Here is a 21,295-nt window from a genome sequence, read left to right on the forward strand (position 1 = left end):
CTCTGAGCCGCTGCTTCTCAATTTTGACGGCCCAGGAGAACTGCCTGAGGAGCTTCTTAAAAGAAAATACAGATGCCAGGCCCCACCTCAGATAAGAAGCGCGAGTCTGGGGCCAGGATCCCAGGGAGGGCTGGAGCTGTTTGGTGAATGGCCCCTCTGATCACCCTAAAAAGTCAGAGGCTTTGAGTTTAGACACAGCAAAAAGTACTGTAATGGCTTGACTTTAATATTGGGATTCTGTTTTTCTTTTAGGAATGTCGAAATCACAGGTGAGTACCCTTTTTTCTTCTCTACATATCTTCATCTTGTAAATTTTATCATCTGTTTTACCCCTAAGGGTTCATTCACCTAACAGATCTGTAGTGTACATCTAGAACCAGTGAGGGTGTGATTCTGGATTTCCATGTGAGATGTCCTCTCCCAAGGAAATGCTGTGGATAATCCTCCTCAGACTAACAATGCCACTGGATGCTTTATTTCACTGCTGTCTCTATGTGGAAAGATTAGTGTAGGGAATAAAATGATGGAATTCTAGTTTCCTGCTCTAGACAGTCACTGGTAAGTTACTGAATCTGCGTTGACTGCCTTTCATACCAGTGGTGCTCCTTTGTGGCTATGGACAAGTGAGTGGTGTATTTCAACCTTGTGCTTATTTCTTTCTTGTCAGGGTTGCTTTGGTTATCCCCTGAGCATCTTCTTCATTGTGGCCAATGAGTTTTGCGAAAGATTTTCCTACTATGGAATGCGAGGTAACTGTATTGGCTGCTTCTCACCCTTTGAGGAAGAGTGGGAGTGGCCGTAACAGTCCTAACTTTGCTTCCCCCCCTCCTCTTCCACCTGCCCTCTGCAAAAAGGAATCCTGATTCTGTACTTCACAAATTTCTTCAGCTGGGATGATAACATGTCCACCGCCATCTACCATACATTTGTGGCTCTGTGCTACCTGACGCCAATTCTTGGAGCTCTTATTGCTGACTCGTGGCTTGGAAAGTTCAAGTGAGTGGCTGGAAATTTCTTGTTCACAAACAAGCCAAAAAGTAAATGTAGGTTTTGTAGCTGGGAATGGTGGAATCTGGGAATGATGAATCAAAGAACATAAACTCTTAGGAGAGGTGGGTGTGATATGGTGCACACCTGTAATCCCAGCACTTTGAGAGGCTGAGGCAGGAGTTTGAGACCAGCCTGGGCAACATGGTGAGACCCCATCTCTACCAAAAATAAAGAAATAAGCCAGGCACAGTGGCATACACCTGTGGCCCCAGCTATTTGGGAGGCTGAGGTGGGAGGATCCACTTGAGTCCCGGAGGTCAAGGCTGCAGTGAGCTGTGATCACATCACTGCACTCCAGCCTGGATGACAGAATAAGACCCTGTTTCAAAAACAAATTAAAAACAAAAGCACACCCTTAGGAGAGCATTTACAGCTCTGTTTCTGCTCAGTATCCTGTCCCTAGAGCCTAACACAGTGCCTGACATTCAGTGACTGCAAGCAGCATCTATAGGTTTTTGTTTTTCCCTAATCCAAACAAATGTAACATCTTTGTCTCATCTTGACATAGTAGCAGGGATACTGTTTATTATTAGTGATTTGTGAGGCATGGAGTTAAGGTCCGGGGAAACGAAGAAACTCTCTAAAATACTCCCTGGCTGCTGAGGGGCTAACGCTGCTGAGGTCAGGTGATGTGAGGTCACTAAGGAGAGAAGTCACCCAGCCCTCCAGGAAGGGCTCCACGAGCACACCCAGTGGCATGTTGTCAGGAAAGTTTTCCCGGAACTTAATGAAGAAGGAAGTAGAGGCTTTTCCAGGACAAAGGAATGTCATGGGCTGTCTTAGTCCGCTTGTGTTGCTATAAAGGAATACCCGAGGCTGGGGAATTTATAAAGGAAAAAGGTATATTTGGTTGACAGTTCTGCTGGCTGGAAGACCAAGCATCTGGTGAAAGCCTCAGGCTGCTTCCATTCATGGAGGAAGGTAAAGGAGAGCTGGCAAGTGCAGAGATCACATGGCCAGAGGGGAAGCAAGAGAGAAAGAGGAGAGAAGTGTCAGGCTGTTTTCAACAACCAGCTCTTGCAGGAGCTCACTCATGACCATGAGGGCAGCACCAAGCCATTCATGAGGGATCTGCCCCGGTGTCCCAAACACCTCCCACCAGGCCCCGCTTCCAACACTGGGATCACATTTCAGCTTGAGGTTTGCAGAGACAGGCATCCAAACTGTAGCATGGGCAGAAGAAAGAATAAGCACTACCTCCAACGAATTCTACAAAAATTATCAAAGGTCTACTTCCTGGTCGAATATCATTACCAATCAGAAGATAAGTAATTCTTACTGTTTAAAAATATAAATATGAATTCCATAGGTAAAATAAAACATAGAGTCTTTCAAATACTTGAAAGATAAAGTGGATCTTTCCCCTCTCCTGGCCCTCTGGCCAAAATTTTGTTAATTTTTTTTTTTTTTTAAGAGACAGGGTCTCGCTCTGTCACCCAGGCTGGAGTGCAGTGGCACAGTCATGGCTCACTGTAGCCTCGACCTGGTGGACTTAAGTGATCCTCCCACCTCAGCCTCCCGAGCAGCTGGGACCACAGGCATGCACCACCACACTTGGCTAATTTTTTATCTTTTTGTTGAGATGGGGTCTTGCTATGTTGCCCGGGCTGGTGTTGAACTCCTGAGCTCAAGCGGTCCTCCTGCTTTGGCCTCCCAAGTGCTGGGATTACAGGCATGAGCCACCATGCCTAGCTCAAAACTTTGTTCTATTCTTTTTGCTCATGTGCTTTCCTGAGAGTTAACAGTGTTACTCAAGTTCGAGAAATACGTGTATTCAGGATTGGGCTCTTGAAAGCTTTCAAGGAGGAGGTATTTTGTGCTGGAGTCAGAAGTGGATGACTATTGTGCAATTAACTTGGATTCTCTTAACCTTTGGGAACACAGGACCATTGTGTCGCTCTCCATCGTCTACACAATTGGACAAGCAGTCATCTCAGTGAGCTCCATTAATGACCTCACAGACCACAACCACGATGGCACTCCTGACAGCCTTCCTGTGCACGTGTGAGTTGATGCTCTCTGCTGCCCCCATCACCCTCCCACCGCGTGCTCATTCGATGCCTTAAGTCTTCATCTTTTTCCTTGAACTTCACTGTGAGCATAAGGAGGTTTTTCCTCCCTCTTTGGCAGCACGGTGAAGGCTGCCAAATGGATTGAGCTGGGTCTTCAGGATGTCACCACCCTCATGGTTGTCTGGAGGCAGCGCTCCCTCTGAGGCTCACTGTCATGGGCCGCCATATCCCACAGGAGGTACAGTCAGTGGGCAGGGGATTCATGTTGGTCTTGACCTACCCTGGAGGGATGTAAAGTCCCACAGACCTTGATCCTTCACACTGCCAGGTGTCCTGAGGACTCCAGGACCTTTGGTTTTCTGTCTCGTACCACACTTCTGCCTATTTTTCAATAATCCTGTTTCATAAATATTTGTTCCAGCCCTTTGTGCTGGGCCCTGGGTGGCAGGTGTCATTGACAAATGCTCATGTGCTTCATTAATCTTGCTTCACTGCAGTCTGGCCTAGTAGACTAGTTATAGAGATTTATTTTGTTTCCTGTTTTTGTGCTTCAGTTCCTTGATCTATGAGTAAACTAATGAGCTGGGAAACTAGAATAGAAACTCAAATTAGTATCGGCAATCCCCGCACTGCTGGCTTATCAGTTGATCAGACTGCTGTCCAGACTGAATCTCTTCATGCAACATTCTTGTTGTCCAGAGGGAACTGTGTCGGTGGAGGGAGTGGCTGTGAGCCCTCCCACAGAGCAGCTCTACGGCCTTGGGAAGGTGCTTTTCTCTGCGCTTCAGTTTTCTAATCTGTAATATCAACTAAGAACATGGACTTTGGAGCCAGATTCGGGCTGTGCCTCTTCCTAGTTGTGTGAGCTCGAGCAACTTTCTTAACCTCTGTGCCTCAGTTTCCTTGTTTGTAATAGTGCCTACTTCATGTAGGACTGTCATGGGTTAATCCAAGTAAAGCACCTAGAACACTGCCTGACAAGTGATCAGTGCTCAAGAAATCTTAGCTTTTCATTTTTCATTTCATGGAGTTCGTATTGGAGCACACCTAAAATTCTCACAAGAGTAAATTGTATATAATATTCAGTTGGCCGTGTTTTTGTTGTCTTTTAAAATGCTTAGATTGACAACATTAAATGCAAGTTGTATTAAGAGGCAGACAAGATTAAAGGGGTGATTTGGCCAGCCAATTCAGGGAGATTGGTTCAGGAAGCATGATTTTTAAAGAATTCTTTATCTGTGCAATATTTTCTTTGACTTTATCTGTTTCATAAAATTTTTTAAGTGTTTAAAAGCAACGTTAGTAACCGACAAGATACGGGATACATGCCTATAAAACCAGGAATTTGTAGTACCTACCTGTAAGTTTAATAAAACTACAAAGTGAGGGTCAATAAATGCTATAATTTTTTTTTCAATTCAGGAGTTAAAATACTTAGCAATAACCTAGAAAATACAAGAGTAAATTAAATAACCCTTAATCCCACCATCTAGGCATGACAATAAGTCTTTTAGTCTATTTCCTTCCGGTTTTCTGTACCTTGTAAACAAACTGAGATTGTACTACCTAACCTGATATTCTGCTTTGCAATGAAATCATGTTTTCCAATGTTACTTAATGACTATTATGAGTCTGTTATGACTGTACCAGACACAATGGTTATATTTGTTCAATAACTTTTCATTTATCCACTCTTTTACTGGAAACAACAAAGCTACAAAAGAACCCCAAACCTAAGGCTTTCCTCAGCTCGCGAGCTACTGTGTTATGTTTTCTGGATGGTAAATTATTAGATGGGGGTAGGAGCTTGAAGGCCCATGAGTTCAAGTTTGCATTTGGCTATCAGGCTGCATTCCTGTGAGCTGGCTTCTCATGAGATTGTCTTCCTCTCTATGTGTGTCACTGTGCCGGGCCCGCTGAGGGAACCTGGGAAAAGAGAGGGCTCTGCTTGTGAGGATCTGCCGTGTTGGCCCTAACACCCTGTCTTTCCTAGGGCGCTGTCCATGATCGGCCTGGCCCTGATAGCTCTGGGGACTGGAGGAATCAAACCCTGCGTTTCTGCATTTGGCGGAGATCAGTTTGAAGAGGGCCAGGTAAGAGCAGGGGCATCCCCAGAGACCACGTGAATGAACTACACACATCCAGGAGTCAGAGGCCACTGGCACAAAGTCTGTTCTCCGTCGGATTCTTTTTAAGTACATTAGAAAGTAAGACACCAACCGAAACTAAGTTAGTAGTAAAGTGAGATCATCAGCTCCCTCTGCTCAGTTGATTGATAGCCAAAGTCATCTTACTTTCTCCTTTTCATTGCAGGAGAAACGAAGAAACAGATTTTTTTCCATGTTTTACTTGGCCATTAATGCTGGAAGTTTGCTTTCCACGATCATCACTCCCATGCTCAGAGGTAAGAGATACCTGAAAGGAACTTCTGTTTGTCTGTTTTTAGTAAAGGCTAAGTCCGTATCTTCTTCGTTTTGTTCTGTTCTTCCCTTCTCCCCTGTCCTCTAGCTGTCAGCTACATGCTGGGATGCCATTGGGATCTGGAGTAAGCGCTTCCTTCCCTGTGAGTTTCACCTCCTTTTAATCTTATTTAAATCCCTTATCCCAGTGACCACTGGAGAGTCTAAGCCATCCTTAGCATGGGCATCCATCTCCCTGAACTGTTATTCATGCAAAGTCGTGCTCATGGTAAGAGGTAAGAGGCAAGAGAGGTGCCTTGGAAGCTGGGCTGGTGGCCGTAGCTCCCATTTCAGCCTTCAAGCCTCGCTCCCCAGCGATATTTCCGTGACTTAGGAGGAGTTTACTGGGCAAAATTATTTCGGTTTTTTGTTTGTTTTGTTTTGTTTTTAGAAGGAGTCTTGCTCTGTCGCCCAAGCTGGAGTGCAGTGGCACAATCTTGGCTCACTGCAACCTCCGCCTCCCGGGTTCAAGAGATTTTCCTGCCTCAGCCTCCCGAGTAGCTGGGACTACAGGTGCCTGCCACCACACCTGGCTAATTTGTTTGTATTTTTAGTAGAGATGGGGTTTTACCATGTTAGCCAGGATAGTCTCGATCTCCTGACCTCGTGATCTGCCGGCCTCGGCCTCCCAAAGTGCTGGGATTACAGGCTTGAGCCTGTAACCTTTGCCAGGCCAAGGCAAAGTTTTTTTCTTTGCTTTCCATCATCTCAAGTATTTCCAAAAGAACTGCTCAGATGAAGAGAATGGGACAGTGTCAGTAGCTATCAGATGTTTGTTCTTATTAATGCTCCATTGAGAGTTTGTGAATTTCCCATGTGGAAGGGAATATGTGGTGTTACTGATGACAAACTGACAAGACCATCCTGTCCACATTTGAATCAGATTAGATTATGAAATAAAGATTTCAGGGGGATTTATGTATTCCTGCACAGAATAGTGGTTTGAGGATGACAGACAATTAAACCCCATTCCAACTTGTTTTATTTTTTGTTTTTTCCAACTTGTTTTACACAAAAATGTAATAGCTTTTATTCCTGTGTCCTGTTTGCTCACCTCTCCCACCTCTAGGTTCTACTAGAGGGTGCATGTTTAAATTGTAGAATCTGTTAAAGGATAATTTTTTAAAAGGAAATTCATGACTCTCATACAAATATAAAGTGAACATATGACAAAAATTGTATGTAACTTGTTAATTAGTTGATAACGAATCAGTTCAAATAAAGATTTGACTAACAAGTTTCTATTCTTTATAGGGGGAAAATTATTTTTTGCCATGAACAGGAAACATTCGTATGACTGTCACTTCTGCTAGTTAACTTCTTTCTCTCCCAAAGTGTGAGATAGCTGAACCAAATCAAAACCCTGATAGCATCAGATCATTCCTGGAGTCTCCAGCATTCATTCCATGGAAAGGATTTCCAGGAATCTCTACGACTTCTTACAAAGGCTTAGTGTTTTTATAATTTTTATTTATTTCATACACACACACACACACACACACACACACATACATATCTCCTGGGATTTCAAAGCTAAAATAGCTGTTGGTCAGAGGTTGCCAAGCTGTGGCCCATGGGCTCCAGAAATCTGGGCAAGACCATTCATTGATGTATTGTTTACAGTTGATTTCCCCTGCAAAGGTGGGGCTGAGTAGTTGACAGAGACCAATGGTTCACAAAGCCTAAAATATTTACCGTTGGGCCCTTCACAGAAAAGTGGACCAACCTCGGCCCTAGGTCATTGAATTGCTACCTGATTGGCATGAATTCAGGAATATTGATTTTCCAGTGTACTTTTGATTTACTGAGTCCCATATAATCAAGTTAGTGTATCCAGATCATCTTTATCTCCCCCACAAAGAAAATCTACAGAACCAAGAGGGGGCCACTGATTTTGACCAACCCAGGATCACCCATCTATTTAGCGGCTGAGATGAGAACTGGTTTCTATCTCCTGCTCCTCCTGCTACACTGCTGCTTTGCTTAGCTAGCAACGATGTCAGTAAGGCAAATGGATGTGTCTAGAACAGTATGTGAAAGCAATATGTAATTATCGGTGAGGGATCTTTAAAAATGGGAACGATATGCTCGTTACCAATGCCATCATAATTTTAATCTTGTCATTTGTCCCCAGTTCAACAATGTGGAATTCACAGTAAACAAGCTTGTTACCCACTGGCCTTTGGGGTTCCTGCTGCTCTCATGGCTGTATCCCTGAGTAAGTGGAAATAGGTTGAATTAATAGAAGCCTAGGACCAGGTCAGGCTCTACATGAATGACTGTGACTAATATTTTAAAGTGCATGTAACAAGTGGCAACAAAAAGTAGTGAGAAGAATTGGCATCAGATGTTAAACATGCTGTAAGTATTCAAAGAAAGTAGGATTGGCACATCTGTTCTGAGGGAATAGGATCAAAAAAAGGATTACAGGAAAAGGAACCAACTGAGTTAGTCATTGAAAGGTGTGATACTATTTAGGCAGATTAAGATGAAGGTGAGAGAGACCCAGCATGGTCACTCAGCGTGGTGTCATGGAAAAAGGCACAAACAGAACCTAATAAGGGAGGAATAGAACTTTGGGAGGCCGAGGCAGGGGGATACCTTGAGTTCAAGACCAGCCTGGAATTCAAGACCAGCCTAGGCAACAGAGAGAGACCCTACCTCTAAAACAAAAAACAAAAAAAAAAAAATTTTTTTTTTTTAAAGACAGAGTCTTGCGCTTGTCACCCAGGCTGGAGTGCAATGGTGCGATTCCAGCTGACTGCAACCTGCGCCTCCTGGGTTCAAGCGATTCTCCTGCCTCAGCCTCCCAGGTAGTTGGGATTACAGGCACCTGCCATCATGCCCAGCTAATTTGTGTATTTTTAGTAGAGACAGGGTTTCGCCATGTTGGCCAGGCTGGTCTCGAACGCCTGACCTCAGGTGATCCACCCATCTCAGCCTCCCCAAGTGCTTGGATTACAGGCATGAGCCACTACGTCTGGATGTTTTGTTTTGTTTTGTTTTTTAATTAGCTGGATGCTGTGGCTTACACCTGTAGTCCCAGCTACTCTGGAAGCTTAAGTGGGAAGATTGCTTGAACCCGGGAGGTCGAGGCTGCAGTGAGCCATGATTGTACCACAACACTTCAACCTGGATGATAGAGCGAGACCCTGTCTCAAAAAAAAAAAAAAAAAAAAAAAAAAAAAAAAAAAAAAAAAAAGATGAAGGTGATAGAATCTGCTGGATTAGCTGAACCCAAGGCTCAAAGCTTTTGTTCTTGTCAACGTGTACTTATCTATAACTTGCTTGAAGAAATGGCCACCTGGTTCAGTTGCCATTGAAACACGCCATTGAACGACTACATTTCCTTAATTGATTAGGTGGGTGCAAAAGTAATTGCAGCTCCTGCCATTAAAAGTAATGGCAAAAAGTGCAATAACTTTTGCACCAAACTAATATCACCCCCAAATGTTTCTACTAGAATTCTTTCCCAGTGGACAGAACATATGTGTCTATTCGAGGCATTCATCGGCACATTAGTTCTTGGCATTGGCTTTTGGGAAATGTAGCATTGTCTACATGGGGTGGTTGGATGTGAAAGGTGGCCAAGAACGGTGCAAGAAGACAATAGCCCAGCCGCCACCCCAACTCTTTAGAGCCCCTTTCCCACTCAAATGAGGTTGTCATCAGCTTTGCTCAGCTGACAACCATGCCTCTCTCTCCGATTTTTGTTTTCAGATGTTAGTAGTGCATGGAATAGGACCATTTTAAATCTCTTTTGCTCACATTGTAGCAGTTTAACTGTCCCCTTTCATTTAGGTGAGAGCTCAGTGTTCTCTTTTTAATGTCTCTTTTCTTCCATGGTTCTTCCCATACTGCCACTGTCCCCTAGCAGGCTCATTGATACCTCCTCCTCTTTAATTCTTGGCAGGAGACAGATAGCATTTCAAAAAATCTTGCTTTACACCAGACACCATACCAAGCACATTAGGTACCTTCTTATTTCATCTGTACAAGTCATTCCTCTATCAAAGATTATGCTTTTTCTTCTGGAGGAATTGAGAATAGGCCAAATCCGATGTGTCAGCACCACCTCTAGAAATTCCTATGCTTGAATTAGGTTTCAGTTAATCAGAAGCTTAAACATTCAATATTAGTTTGTAAAAGAAAACATAGACTCAATCTCTTGAACATCTTTACCATCCATGTCTGCATTGAGAAAGGTTGACATTGGGCAAGAATATAAGTAAACATCTCTTTCATCAACTATAAAGAACATCTATAGTATAGACACATACTTGGAGCTAGCACCTGTCAAAAATCTCAGGCCCTCTTAATTGAGAAAAATAAGTAGAATTCAAGTTATCTATCAGTGTTTTTAAATTATTGAAGTGTGGTATTGGATAATCAGAAATCCTAGTGTATGGACTATGTTTTCAGAGACTCTTGCAACAATGCTTTAAATTTTTTAAAAAATTTGAATAAGATGATAGAGATAGGATCTCACTATGTTGCCCAGGCTGCTCTAGAACTACTGGTCTCAAGTGATCCTCCTGTCTTGGCCTCCCAAAATGCTGGGATTACAGACGTGAGCGGCCACACTCAGCCCCAGAACGGTTTTTTCCAAGTTATTTTCACAATGTGACTTGCCAAAAAGGTCCATGGAAGAATGACCTCATTGAAAAGGCGCTTCCAACTTTTATAAAACTGTAGCTGCAGATGCAATTAATTGTAACTGCTTTTGTACAGTGGCCACAGAAAAAATTTCTGCAATGTATGATTAAGATTAATTCTTTTTCCCTGAATATTAAAAAGAGAATGTTTTCTCTTCCCATTGCATTCAGAAAATTACAGCTCTATTTATTTTTATTTTTATTATTTTGATATGGAGTTTCACTCTGTCACCCAGACTGGAGTGCAGTGACACGATCTCAGCTCACTGCAACCTCCACCTCCTGGGTTCAAGCAATTCTCCTGCCTTAGCCTCCTGAGTAGCTGGGATTACAGGTGCCCATCACCACACCCAGCTAATTTTTGTATTTTTAGTAGAGAAGGGGTTTCACCATGTTGGTCAAGCTGGTCTCAAACTCCTGACCTCAAGTGATCCACCCACCTCGGCCTATCAACGTGCTGGGATTGCAGGCTTGAGCCACCGCACCTGGCCCCACTTATTGTCTTAGCAGAATAATACATTAATGTGTTCTATGAAAGCACTGATTCCTTTTGTCTCCCTTTAAATAGAGATAGAACTTGTGCTTAAATACCTGTGTGAGTGTACGTGAGCTACCTTAAGTTATGGGAAGCAGATGATATTAGGCTTAAAGGTTTGCATATTAGAACACAAATATCACATTACTCATAGGTTTTTGTGGATTGTGAGGGTTAAAAGGACTTTCTAAACTGTGAGGTTGGTGAGTAAATCCATTCCATAAGTAATCCCATTATCCCAAAACAAAGTTATAATTCAAATAAAGGCGCATCTCTCTAGGCCACAGGTTGCTCTGGCACATGCTTTGCTGACATGTCTTCTTCTGCCCTATCTAGTTGTGTTTATCCTTGGCAGTGGGATGTACAAGAAGTTCCAGCCACAGGGCAACATCATGGGTAAAGTGGCCAGGTGCATCCATGTGAGTATCTCAGCTGCTCTTTCTCAAGGCCATTTAACTACCTCAGAACCTTCTATTAAATTAAATTAAATTCTTTAAATTAAATTAAAATCTAATATAAATTAAAATAATTCCTTTAAATTATAATAAATTAAATGAATTTAAATTAAATTAAAATCTAATATAAATTAAAATAATTCCTTTAAATTATAATAAATTAAATGAATTTAAATTAAATTAAAATCTAATATAAATTAAAATAATTCCTTTAAATTATAATAAATTAAATGAATTTAAATTAAATTAAAATCTAAGCTTTGATTTTCCTTTAAATATATTTTTAGTGTTCTTAACGATTTCAATAAATTGCAGTTTCTTCTAAATGGAAAAAGACACAAACAGAACTTAATAAGGAAGGAATAGAAATGACTCTTGAGCTTATAAAATAAGATCAATGGTCAAAGAAAAGCAAATCAAAGTGACTCTTCGTCTGTCAGAATGGCAGAACAGCACCTGAGGTTTGTCAGGGAGCATGAATCAAAAACGAGGAGGCTCAATTTGGCAATGTGTAGCAAGAGTCTCAGGTGTTCAGATGCTTCAAGTCAGTCATGCTGCTTTCAGGAATTAAGAGTAAGAAAATAGGCTAGGCACTGTGGCTCAGGCCCGTAGTCCCAGCACTTTGGGAGGCCGAGGCGGGCGGATCACTTGAGATCAGGAGTTCGAGACCAGCCTGGCCAACATGGAGAAACCCTGTCTCTACTAAAAATACAAAAATTAGCTGGGCGTGGTGGTGGGTGCCTGTAATCCCAGCTACTCGGGAGGCTGAGGCAGGAGAATTGCTTGAACCTGGGAGGCAGAGGTTGCAGTGAGCTGAGATTGCGCTGTTGTACTCCAGCCTGGGTGACAGAGGGAGACTCCGTCTCAAAACAAAACAAAACTAGAGTAAGAAAAAAAATTTAAAAAGTGAACACAGACAAAGATTATCATTGTAATACTTATAATAGCGAAAATGTCAGCGCACCAAATTGCTGCCAATAGGAAGATGGTGCCGAACTGACAGCTCATCTCTGGCATGACATGCAGCCAGGAGCAGTCTTCTTTCTAAAGAATATTTGGTGACAGGAATGTGCAGAATATGGTTTCTTCCATAAGTACCTCCATAGTATATGCATCTACACATACATTTATGGGCAGGAAATAAATGTCGAGAGTGGGAATCCTTAGATAATGGAATCACATAATTTTTTTCTTATACATTCCCCGTTTTTTTAGTGAACATACTGTATATGTTGTATAACTGGAGGTAAATGTGTCATTTATTTAAAAAAAAAACCACATGTGTGAATCTTTTGGATGAAAAGGCAGCCTTAAGATAATTTTAGACCACTTACTTTATCTTACCTGGCCTTATTGCATTAGATTATTGTACTATATTTCTTTTTTTTTTTTTTTTTTTTTTTTTTTTGAGATGGAGTCTTGCTCTGTCACCCAGGCTGGAGTGCAGTGGTGCATTCTGAACTCACTGCAACCTCTGCCTCCTGGTTCAAGTGATTCTCCTGCCTCGGCCTACCAAGTAGCTGGGACTACCAGCACATGCCACCACACCTGGCTAAGTTTTCTATTTCTGTAGAGACAGGATTTGCCATGTTGGCCTGGCTAGTCTCAAACCCCTGACCTCCGGTGACCCGCCCACTTCAGCCTCCCAAAGTGCTGGGATTATTGTATTATATTTCAATTGTATTGTACTATTAGATTGTTGTATTGTGTTGTATTTCACTTTTTGAAATAAATGTCCCTCTCCCTGTCAAAAAAAAATCCCTTCAAGGGCAGCTATACTCTTTTCTTCTAACATTAGACCTGTTCCCACCAAAAAGCTTTTTCCAAGCAAAGAGGGGACCTTACCAATTACCCATCCAAGTCCTTCTTTAACGAGTCATTGACAACTTAGTTTAAACTCCAGAACAACTTCAAACTATTTAGGGTCATGAGAACTATATTGCGAAGTATCCTAAAGTCAGCCTGTAGCTTTAGCTTACTTCTTTTCTTTTTTTTCTTTTCTTTTCTTTTTTTTTTTCCTTTTTCTTTTTGAGACAGAGTCTCACTCTGACACCCAGGCTAGAGTGTAGTAGCAGGATCTCGGCTCATTGCAACCTCCATCTCCCAGGTTCAAGAAATTCTCCTGCCTCAGCCTCAGCCTCGCGAATAGCTGGGACTATAGGCGTGCACTACCACGCCCAGCTAATTTTTGCATTTTTAGTAGAGACGGGGTTTTGCTATGTTGGCTAGGATAGTTTTGAACTCCTGGTCTCAAGTGATCCGCCCACCTCAGCCTCCCGAAGTGCTGAGATTACAGGTGTGAGCCACCACGCCTGGCCCAATTACTGCCTTTCGATCACACTCATGCCTGCAGCCTCCACCAGCATCGCTTCTTGCTGTGTCATTGCAAATGCACTTTGCTCTTCCCAAAGGCCTTTTTCCTAAACAACACTAACAAGGAATCTTAGTGGCCCCTAATTTTATGATGGGTGGGTCATCGTATTTTTCTGACCTGTGTTATTATATCTTAAAATGTTTCCCTATAGCCTTAATTTTTTAATAAATATATTTATCTGTAGTGTGTTCTTACTCTTAAAAACTAATACTCAGTTCAGTTATTGGAAAGCTTTTAAGTATGTTTGAAACAACTTAGTGTGTAAATCTAGTTTTTCAAACGCACACTTTATAAAACCTAAATACAGATCAAATATTTCTAATAAAAATCTAGCATCCAAATTGAGATATGCTGGCCGGGCATGGTGGCTCATGCCACCCCAGCACTTTGGGAGGCTGAGGCCGGTGGATCGCATGAGCTCAGGAGTTCAAGACCAGCCTGGACAAAATGGCAAAACCCTGTCTCTATTAAAAATAAAAAATAAAAAAATTAGCCAGGCATGGTTGCACATACCCATGGTCCCAGCTACTTGGGAAGCTGAGCTGAGAGGATCACTTGAGCCTGGGAGGTCAAGGCTGCAGTGAGCCAAGACAGTGCCACTGTCCTCCAGCCTAGACGACAGAGCAAGACCTTGTCTCAAAAACAAATAAATTGAGATTATGACATAAGTATAAAATATTCTCTGGATTTTGAAGAAAATATGAAAGAAGGTAAAAATTCTTAATTTTTAAATATTGATTACCTATTAAAATCATTGTGGGGTTTATCATGTTATATAAGATGTTTGTAGAATGAATTTCACCTGTTCCACTTTTTCTTTTTAAGATGACTACTAGAAAACTTAAATTGCAAACACGTGTTCTATTTTTGGTGGGCGTGCTTCTCTAGAGGATCTGGGGAGTGAAGTGGACACAGCTTAACTCTGTTCACCCCAACTCAAATGCTTGTTGGAAAGAGACTGTTAATAGAAATAAGTGCTCATATACTAGTAGATACAATTGTATATTTTGCTTTTCTCGCAAGCATATTTTTCTACTAAAAGTAGTTTAATTGAAATGTGCTTCCCTGATAAAGTTGTTGGTCCTGTTTTGAAATTTGATTTTTCTTCCTTCCTTCAGTTTGCCATCAAAAATAGATTTAGGCATCGGAGTAAGGCATTTCCCAAGAGGGAGCACTGGCTGGACTGGGCTAAAGAGAAATACGATGTAAGTAACTGTCATTGCTACAATGACCCTGATTCCCCCAGGAAGTGAACACCCAAAATCTCAATTGAGATTAAGGTTATATGGACAAAATGATCAGTTATACCTTCCTAACCTTTATAGCATATTAAATAAAACTATGCATGCATGCATTTTTTAAATTGAAGTAACTTGATAAATAGATCTGGAAATAATATTACCTCTTCATAGTTTTTCATTTGATATAATCTGGCATTAATTATATGTAATTGGGATCATATAACCTTAGTTTGAATATAGGAGAGTCAAGCAGTGGTGACGGCGCTGGTGGGATTTACATTTAGTAAATGCACATAATTTACCTCCTAAATAGATGTTTTCACTCATATTTTAAATAGTTTAGACATTTTCGGTTTTCTAAAGAAAACTGCGACAGTATGTTTTGGATGAATCACCTCCCAGCTTGTCTCTAGATGGAAATATCTGTGTCTCCACTGAAACTCAGCAGCAACTGCAAGCCGTGAGTGGCACAGGACACAGGGTGTGGCTAATTTGTCCCTCCCCTACTCCAACTACAGGAGCGGCTCATCTCCCAAATTAAGATGGTTATGAGGGTGATGTTCCTGTATATTCCACTGCCAATGTTCTGGGCCTTGTTTGACCAGCAGGTAATGTGAAACTCTGCTTCCTCTCCTTTTCACTGAGCAAGCGTACATCCCACACTGCCAGGTGCCAAGGCTCACTTCGTATTTCACACCTAAAAAGTTCTCCTCCAGTTCCTCATTTAGATTTCACTTGTTTAATTGTTCGATCACACTGAGTTTATTGTAAAAAACAAAAACAAAAGCAATTCTAAGTGGTTCTATCCACATTTCTGTTGCTAAACAATGAAGACAATTAGGTGAGGTCAAGTAGCCTTGGGAAAGATTTCATCCAGGACTCTTACCAATCAAAACTGAGAGTAAAGAGTTTGTTTTCCTACCAATACAGAGGGTAACAAGATACATTGCGTTTTGTGGAGTCCATACATAAATGGAGAGGGACTTGACCTCTTCCACTCTAAGATGGAATGCTTGGGCTAGAAGTACCATCCTGGGGTGGAAAATGACTCCTCTCCAAGCAGGGACCTAGAACCCGGCAGGTGACCTGTTGTCTCTTTCTACACAGCCCTAAGACACATACCCGGGAATTTTTCACAATCGTGTTAGACAGCTGAACGCATGGAGCTCAGTAACCAAAGCAATTGGATAGTGTTTCTTTTTAAAGATCAATCCTGGTTTACAGAACCAAAAAAAATAGATATTGTTTCTCTTAGAAACTGGAGTTTAAAACAAATGTATGAACACACAGGGTTTGAGCAGGGAGGATGATGATGGGGATAAACCATTGCTTGGGAGAAATGTGAGTGTCAGCTGTAAGTAGGAGATTGAGATGTGTCAGATGGACCCGGAAGGCAACGCTGCATGCGGACAGGAACTGGTCACTGGAATGAGGCTTGCTCTGGAAACACACGCCTCACCTGGTAGCTGTGAGATTTGAGTCGCTGTAATAACTCTTAACCCTGCCCAAAGGGTGCTAATCACCCTCCGCAAGGCTGTGAGGGTCCAGTGTGAGAACATCCATAAGGTACTCAGTGACTGGCCTGTGTGAAGAACTCAAACAGGGGTAGATTTCTTTTTCTTTCTTTCTCTTTTTTTTTTTTTTTTGAGACAGAGTCTCACTCTGTCGCCCAAGCTGGGGTGCAATGGCACGATCTTGGCTCACTGCAGCCTCCACTTCCCAAGTTCAAGCGATTCTCCTGCCTCAGCCTCCTGAGCAGCTGAGATTACAGGCACCTGCCACCACACCTGGCTAATTTTTAGTAGAGATGGGGTTTTGCTGTGTTGAGCAGGCTGCTCTCGAACTCCTAACCTCAGGTGATCCACACATCTCGGCCTCCCAAAGTGCTGGAATTACAGGTGTGAGCCACCGCGCCTGGCCAATTTCCTGACTTTCTATGATGTCTTTATAGTGGAGTTGATGGATTCATATGGAAGCATTTACGTGTTTAGTCTTCCACGGACATAATCATATTTACCTGTACAGTCCTGGGTCCTCTTTCACTGTGAAATATGTTGACTGTAAAGGGGCTGCCCAGGTTTAAATTCACCACTGTCTTGATGGCGATCTAGTTGGGGCCAGCCTAGACTGTCAAAATGGCTGTTAACAATAATATTTTTGGATCTTGGATGGCAGTGAATATGGACCATCCGCAATGTACACAGCTGCTATCACCTAGAAGACAATGCCATGCTTTCCAAAGAGCCTCAGAAATGCATTTTTGTATTTCCTAGGGATAGCTTCATCTCAGGGTAGTGCTTTGTGCAGCTTCAGGAGGGGTTAGAGCACTCCATATTTGTACACTCGTGCACTAGAAATGCAACCTGTTTCTTTTGACCTAGTAGTATAATAGAGCTGAGAGATTAACTTGATGTTTAAAACAACTTTAGATCCCATAACATGTCAGACCTCATTCCTGATGTGGAAAAGACTCACCATTGACTTGTAAAATTTTAAAAACCCACATTCCCAAATAATACAGCAAATTTATTCATTTTTAAGGGCTCCAGGTGGACACTGCAGGCAGCAACTATGTCCGGGAAAATCGTAAGTTTGACCCCTTTGTTTTAGTTTCTTTGTCCCCTTTCTTCTTCCCTTTCATGACATTTTGCACTGAGATTGTTTTCCTCTCTTTTTAGGGAGCGCTCGAAATTCAGCCCGATCAGATGCAGGTAGGAGAAGAAATGTTTAAGTTGCTTTCAGGGATCAGAGTCGTCTTTGAGACAAGCTTAACATTTCTCCTCCACTTCCTCTGCAGACCGTGAACGCCATCCTGATCGTGATCATGGTCCCGATCTTCGATGCTGTGCTGTATCCTCTCATTGCAAAATGTCGCTTAAATTTCACGTAGGTGATGGGTGGGTTGGGTTGGGTAAGGCTCCCTTGGTCCCAGGACTTTGCAGATGGGCTGTGCTCAGCCTGCAGCCCCTCCCGCAACCTCACCTAGAGGATAGGGTTTTGAATAACGAAGAAAACAAATGTTTGTGTGCTGATGTTTCTGAAAATGTTCTTTACAATAAAAATGCTGTGAGTGACAGCCTGAAAATTAGTCAGGCTTTCTTCTCTACGCAGATAATAGGAATGGTCATTGTAATCTGGAGTAGCACCTGAACTATAGTTTCTAGAAATTAATGTAAATATACAGGCCAGGCACAGTGGCTCACGCCTGTAATTCCAGCACTTTGGGAGGCCAAGGCAGGCAGACCACTTGAGGTCAGGAGTTTGAGACCAGCCTGGCCAACATGGCAAATATCCGTCTCTACTAAAAATACAAAAAATTAGCCTGGTGTGGTGGCACGCACCTGTAATCCCAGCTACTCTGGGGGCTGAGGCATGAGAATCACTTGAACCCGGGAGGCAGAGGTTGCAGTGAGCTGAGATCGCACCACTACACTCCAGCCGGGGTGACAGAAAGAAACTCTGTCTCAAAAAAAAAAAAAAAAAGTAACCATGCAAACAAGAAGATATATTCCATTTATCCTCCTTGAATCCTCATGAATCCATGACCAAGAAGTAGGGGGCACTTTCAAGCCATGTTTTTGGAGAGAATTTAGTTTTGTTGGGGGATGGTGGGGGTGGGGTTTAGCTTAGCTCATCAATGTGAGACTGGTTGAGAGTCACTCTTCTCTTGTCCCATCAGCTCCTTGAAGAAGATGACAGTTGGCATGTTCCTGGCGTCCTTGGCCTTTGTGGCGGCTGCCATCGTGCAGGTGGAAATCGATGTGAGTTGTCCCCTGGTTCTCCCATGTCCTTTCCTGGTGAATTTAGCTGGAGCGTTCAGAATCTTCTTTCTTCAGGATGAAGGAGATTAGGGGAGGCCAAGGTCTTTCTCTGTAAACTGAGCCCTGGAGCTGTGGGCAGTGGGGGGCACCATAGGTGTGAGGGTAAAGTGGGTGGGCTTCAGCAGGGAAAAAAGCTTACATAAGTAACTTGCATTTATAATACAGTTTTTATAATGGAAAAGAAGTTTATGGAACAGGTTCCTTCACAATCTAAATTCCCAGGGGATCTGGTTAAAAGAAGTTCATCATTCACAAACAAGTTCATCATTCACAAACAAGCATCACTTCAAATGTGTGTAAATGGCCTTTTTGATGTGAGAATGCATTTTGAATTCTAGTGTTTCTAAAATGATTGGTTTGTAAGTTAATCCACACATCTGTTGGCCTCACAGTGGGCTAAACTAGATTCCTGACGCTGGTAGTCTGAGGTCAGCTCCTGGAAGCAGGGCTATGTGGTAGGTAAGACCCTCCTGCTTCTCCCGGCCATCCCCTACTACTTCCTCCCTCTCTTTGCCTCTCTCTCTCTTTCTCTCATTCCTTCCATCCCCCCCCCTCTCTTTTAGTATCTTTATTTATTTATATTTTTAAGTGAAAGCAAGTTTATTAAGAAAGTAGAGGAATAAAGAGTGGCTACTCCATAGGCAGAGCAGCTCTTTTAATATCTTTAAATTAAAGAAAAAATAATTGTGGTAAATATATATATAACACAACATTTACCATATTCTTTTTTTTATTTTATTTTTTGAAACAGGGTCTCACTCTGTCACCTAGGCTGCTGGAGTGCAGTGGTGCAATCATGCTCACTGTAGCCACAACCTCCTGGGCTCACACGATCCTCCCACCTCAGCCTCCTGAGTAGCTAGGACTGTAGGCATGCACCACCACACTCGACTAATTTATTACACATTTTTTGTAGAGACAGGGCCCTCTTATGTTGCTCAGGCTGGTAAACAGTCCTTCCACCTCAGCCTCCCAAAGTCCTGGGGTTACAGGCATGAGCTCCCATGCCCGGTCACGTATTAACCATTTTTAAGTGTACAGTTCAGTAGCGTTAAGTACATTTCCATTGTTGTGCAATCAACCTCCAGAACTCTTCGTCTTACAAAACTGAAATTCTGTACCCATTAAACAACTCCCATTTCCCACTCCCCTAGCCCCATCAACCCCCATTCTACTTTCTGACTCTATGAATCTGACTACTCTAGCACCTCCTATGAGTGGTATTAGATGGTATTTGTCCTTTTGTGACTGGCTAATTTCACTTAGCATATTGTCTTCAAGGTTCCTTCTATTGTAGACTGTGTCAGAATTTCCTTCCTTCGTAAACTGAATACTAATCCCATTGTGTGTATACACCACATTGTTCGTCCATTCACCTTCGACAGGCACTTGGGTTGCCTGCATCTTTTGGCTGTTGTGAACAGTGCCGCCATGAACTTGGCTGTACTCAACGCTCCTCTTGGACATAGCCAGCTTTGTGGAAGATGAATTGTGGGCTAAGGTGGACATGGATTGCTTCAGTGACACTGGGTTTTGAAAGAGGGCATTGTAGAAAAAACACAAAAACTCTGAACAAAGGTACGGAGGCAGGAGGGCATCAGACATTTGTGAGATGTGTACACTGCTGTGTCTAGGGCTGGGGACGGGTCTTCCAGACTTACAGGAGAACACTGGAGTCGGGTGATGGTATATCTCAGGTGTCATGACAAGAAGGATATTCGTTTAGGTTATAGTGACTCGGAGCCTGCAGATATTTGGCTTTGTATCCTGGCATCCTTTGGCCTGGAAGTGGCTAGATAAGACTAAGAGCAGCATCTTTCTGATTCGTTCGTGTATTAGTCCATTCTCACGCTGCTGATAAAGACATACCCAAAACAGGGTAATTTACAAAGAAAAAGAGGTTTAATGGACTCACAGTTCCACGTGGCTGGGGAAGCCTCACAATCATGGCAGAAGGTGAAAGCCACATCTTACATGGTGGCAGGCAAGAGAGAATGAGAAGCAAAAGGGGTTTCCCCTTATAAAACCATCAGATCTCGTGAGTCTTACTCACTACCACAAAGAACAGTATGGAGAAATCGCCCCCATGATTCAGTTATCTCCCACTGGGTCCCTCCCACAACACCTGGGAATGGTAATTCAGGATGAGATTTGGGTGGGGGCACAGCCAAACCATATCACTTCAATATTCCATACAAAAGTCATTTCTGTGGGTGCCATGGGGTCTGTGATTGGCAGCTTAGTGGGAGACACCTGGCGTGTCTCAGTCAGCACAGCTTTTCACAGCCGGGGTAAAGTGCCCCCATGCCAGGGTTAAGATGATTTTCCGTGTTGTATTGAAGACCTCATTGCCAATTTTCTTTTATTTTGCTCAGAAAACTCTTCCGGTCTTCCCCAACGGAAACGAAATCCAAATTAAAGTTTTGAATATAGGAAACACTACCATGAATATATCTCTTCCTGGAGAGATGGTGACACTTGACTCATTGTCTCAAGTAAGTAAAAGGAAATGCTGCGGCCGGGCGCGGTGGCTCAAGCCTGTAATCCCAGCACTTTGGGAGGCCGAGACGGGCGGATCACGAGTTCAGGAGATCGAGACCATCCTGGCTAACACGGTGAAACCCCGTCTCTACTAAAATACAAAAAAAAAATTAGCCGGGCGAGGTGGCGGGCGCCTGTACCCCCAGCTACTC

The 21,295-nt window shown here is 42.7% G+C and overlaps 1 protein-coding gene across 1 annotated transcript in view; it reads left to right on the forward strand.

Moving 5' to 3' along the window:
• The first annotated feature begins 254 nt into the window (after nucleotides 1–254).
• Nucleotides 255–21,295, forward strand: part of SLC15A1 (solute carrier family 15 (oligopeptide transporter), member 1) — a 44,712-nt gene continuing 23,671 nt past the window's right edge. Inside the window, exons 1-15 of the mRNA XM_011992417.1 lie at nucleotides 255–269; nucleotides 668–749; nucleotides 855–996; nucleotides 2,935–3,054; nucleotides 5,056–5,155; nucleotides 5,376–5,466; nucleotides 7,656–7,739; nucleotides 11,048–11,130; nucleotides 14,659–14,745; nucleotides 15,300–15,389; nucleotides 17,323–17,367; nucleotides 17,460–17,492; nucleotides 17,579–17,667; nucleotides 18,461–18,542; nucleotides 20,978–21,097. Coding sequence (XP_011847807.1) covers nucleotides 255–269; nucleotides 668–749; nucleotides 855–996; nucleotides 2,935–3,054; nucleotides 5,056–5,155; nucleotides 5,376–5,466; nucleotides 7,656–7,739; nucleotides 11,048–11,130; nucleotides 14,659–14,745; nucleotides 15,300–15,389; nucleotides 17,323–17,367; nucleotides 17,460–17,492; nucleotides 17,579–17,667; nucleotides 18,461–18,542; nucleotides 20,978–21,097 — 1,263 coding nt within the window. The remainder of the gene's footprint in view (nucleotides 270–667; nucleotides 750–854; nucleotides 997–2,934; nucleotides 3,055–5,055; nucleotides 5,156–5,375; nucleotides 5,467–7,655; nucleotides 7,740–11,047; nucleotides 11,131–14,658; nucleotides 14,746–15,299; nucleotides 15,390–17,322; nucleotides 17,368–17,459; nucleotides 17,493–17,578; nucleotides 17,668–18,460; nucleotides 18,543–20,977; nucleotides 21,098–21,295) is intronic.

This window comes from Mandrillus leucophaeus, unplaced genomic scaffold, assembly GCF_000951045.1.
Source record: "Mandrillus leucophaeus isolate KB7577 unplaced genomic scaffold, Mleu.le_1.0 Scaffold1103, whole genome shotgun sequence".
Lineage (NCBI taxonomy): Eukaryota > Metazoa > Chordata > Mammalia > Primates > Cercopithecidae > Mandrillus > Mandrillus leucophaeus.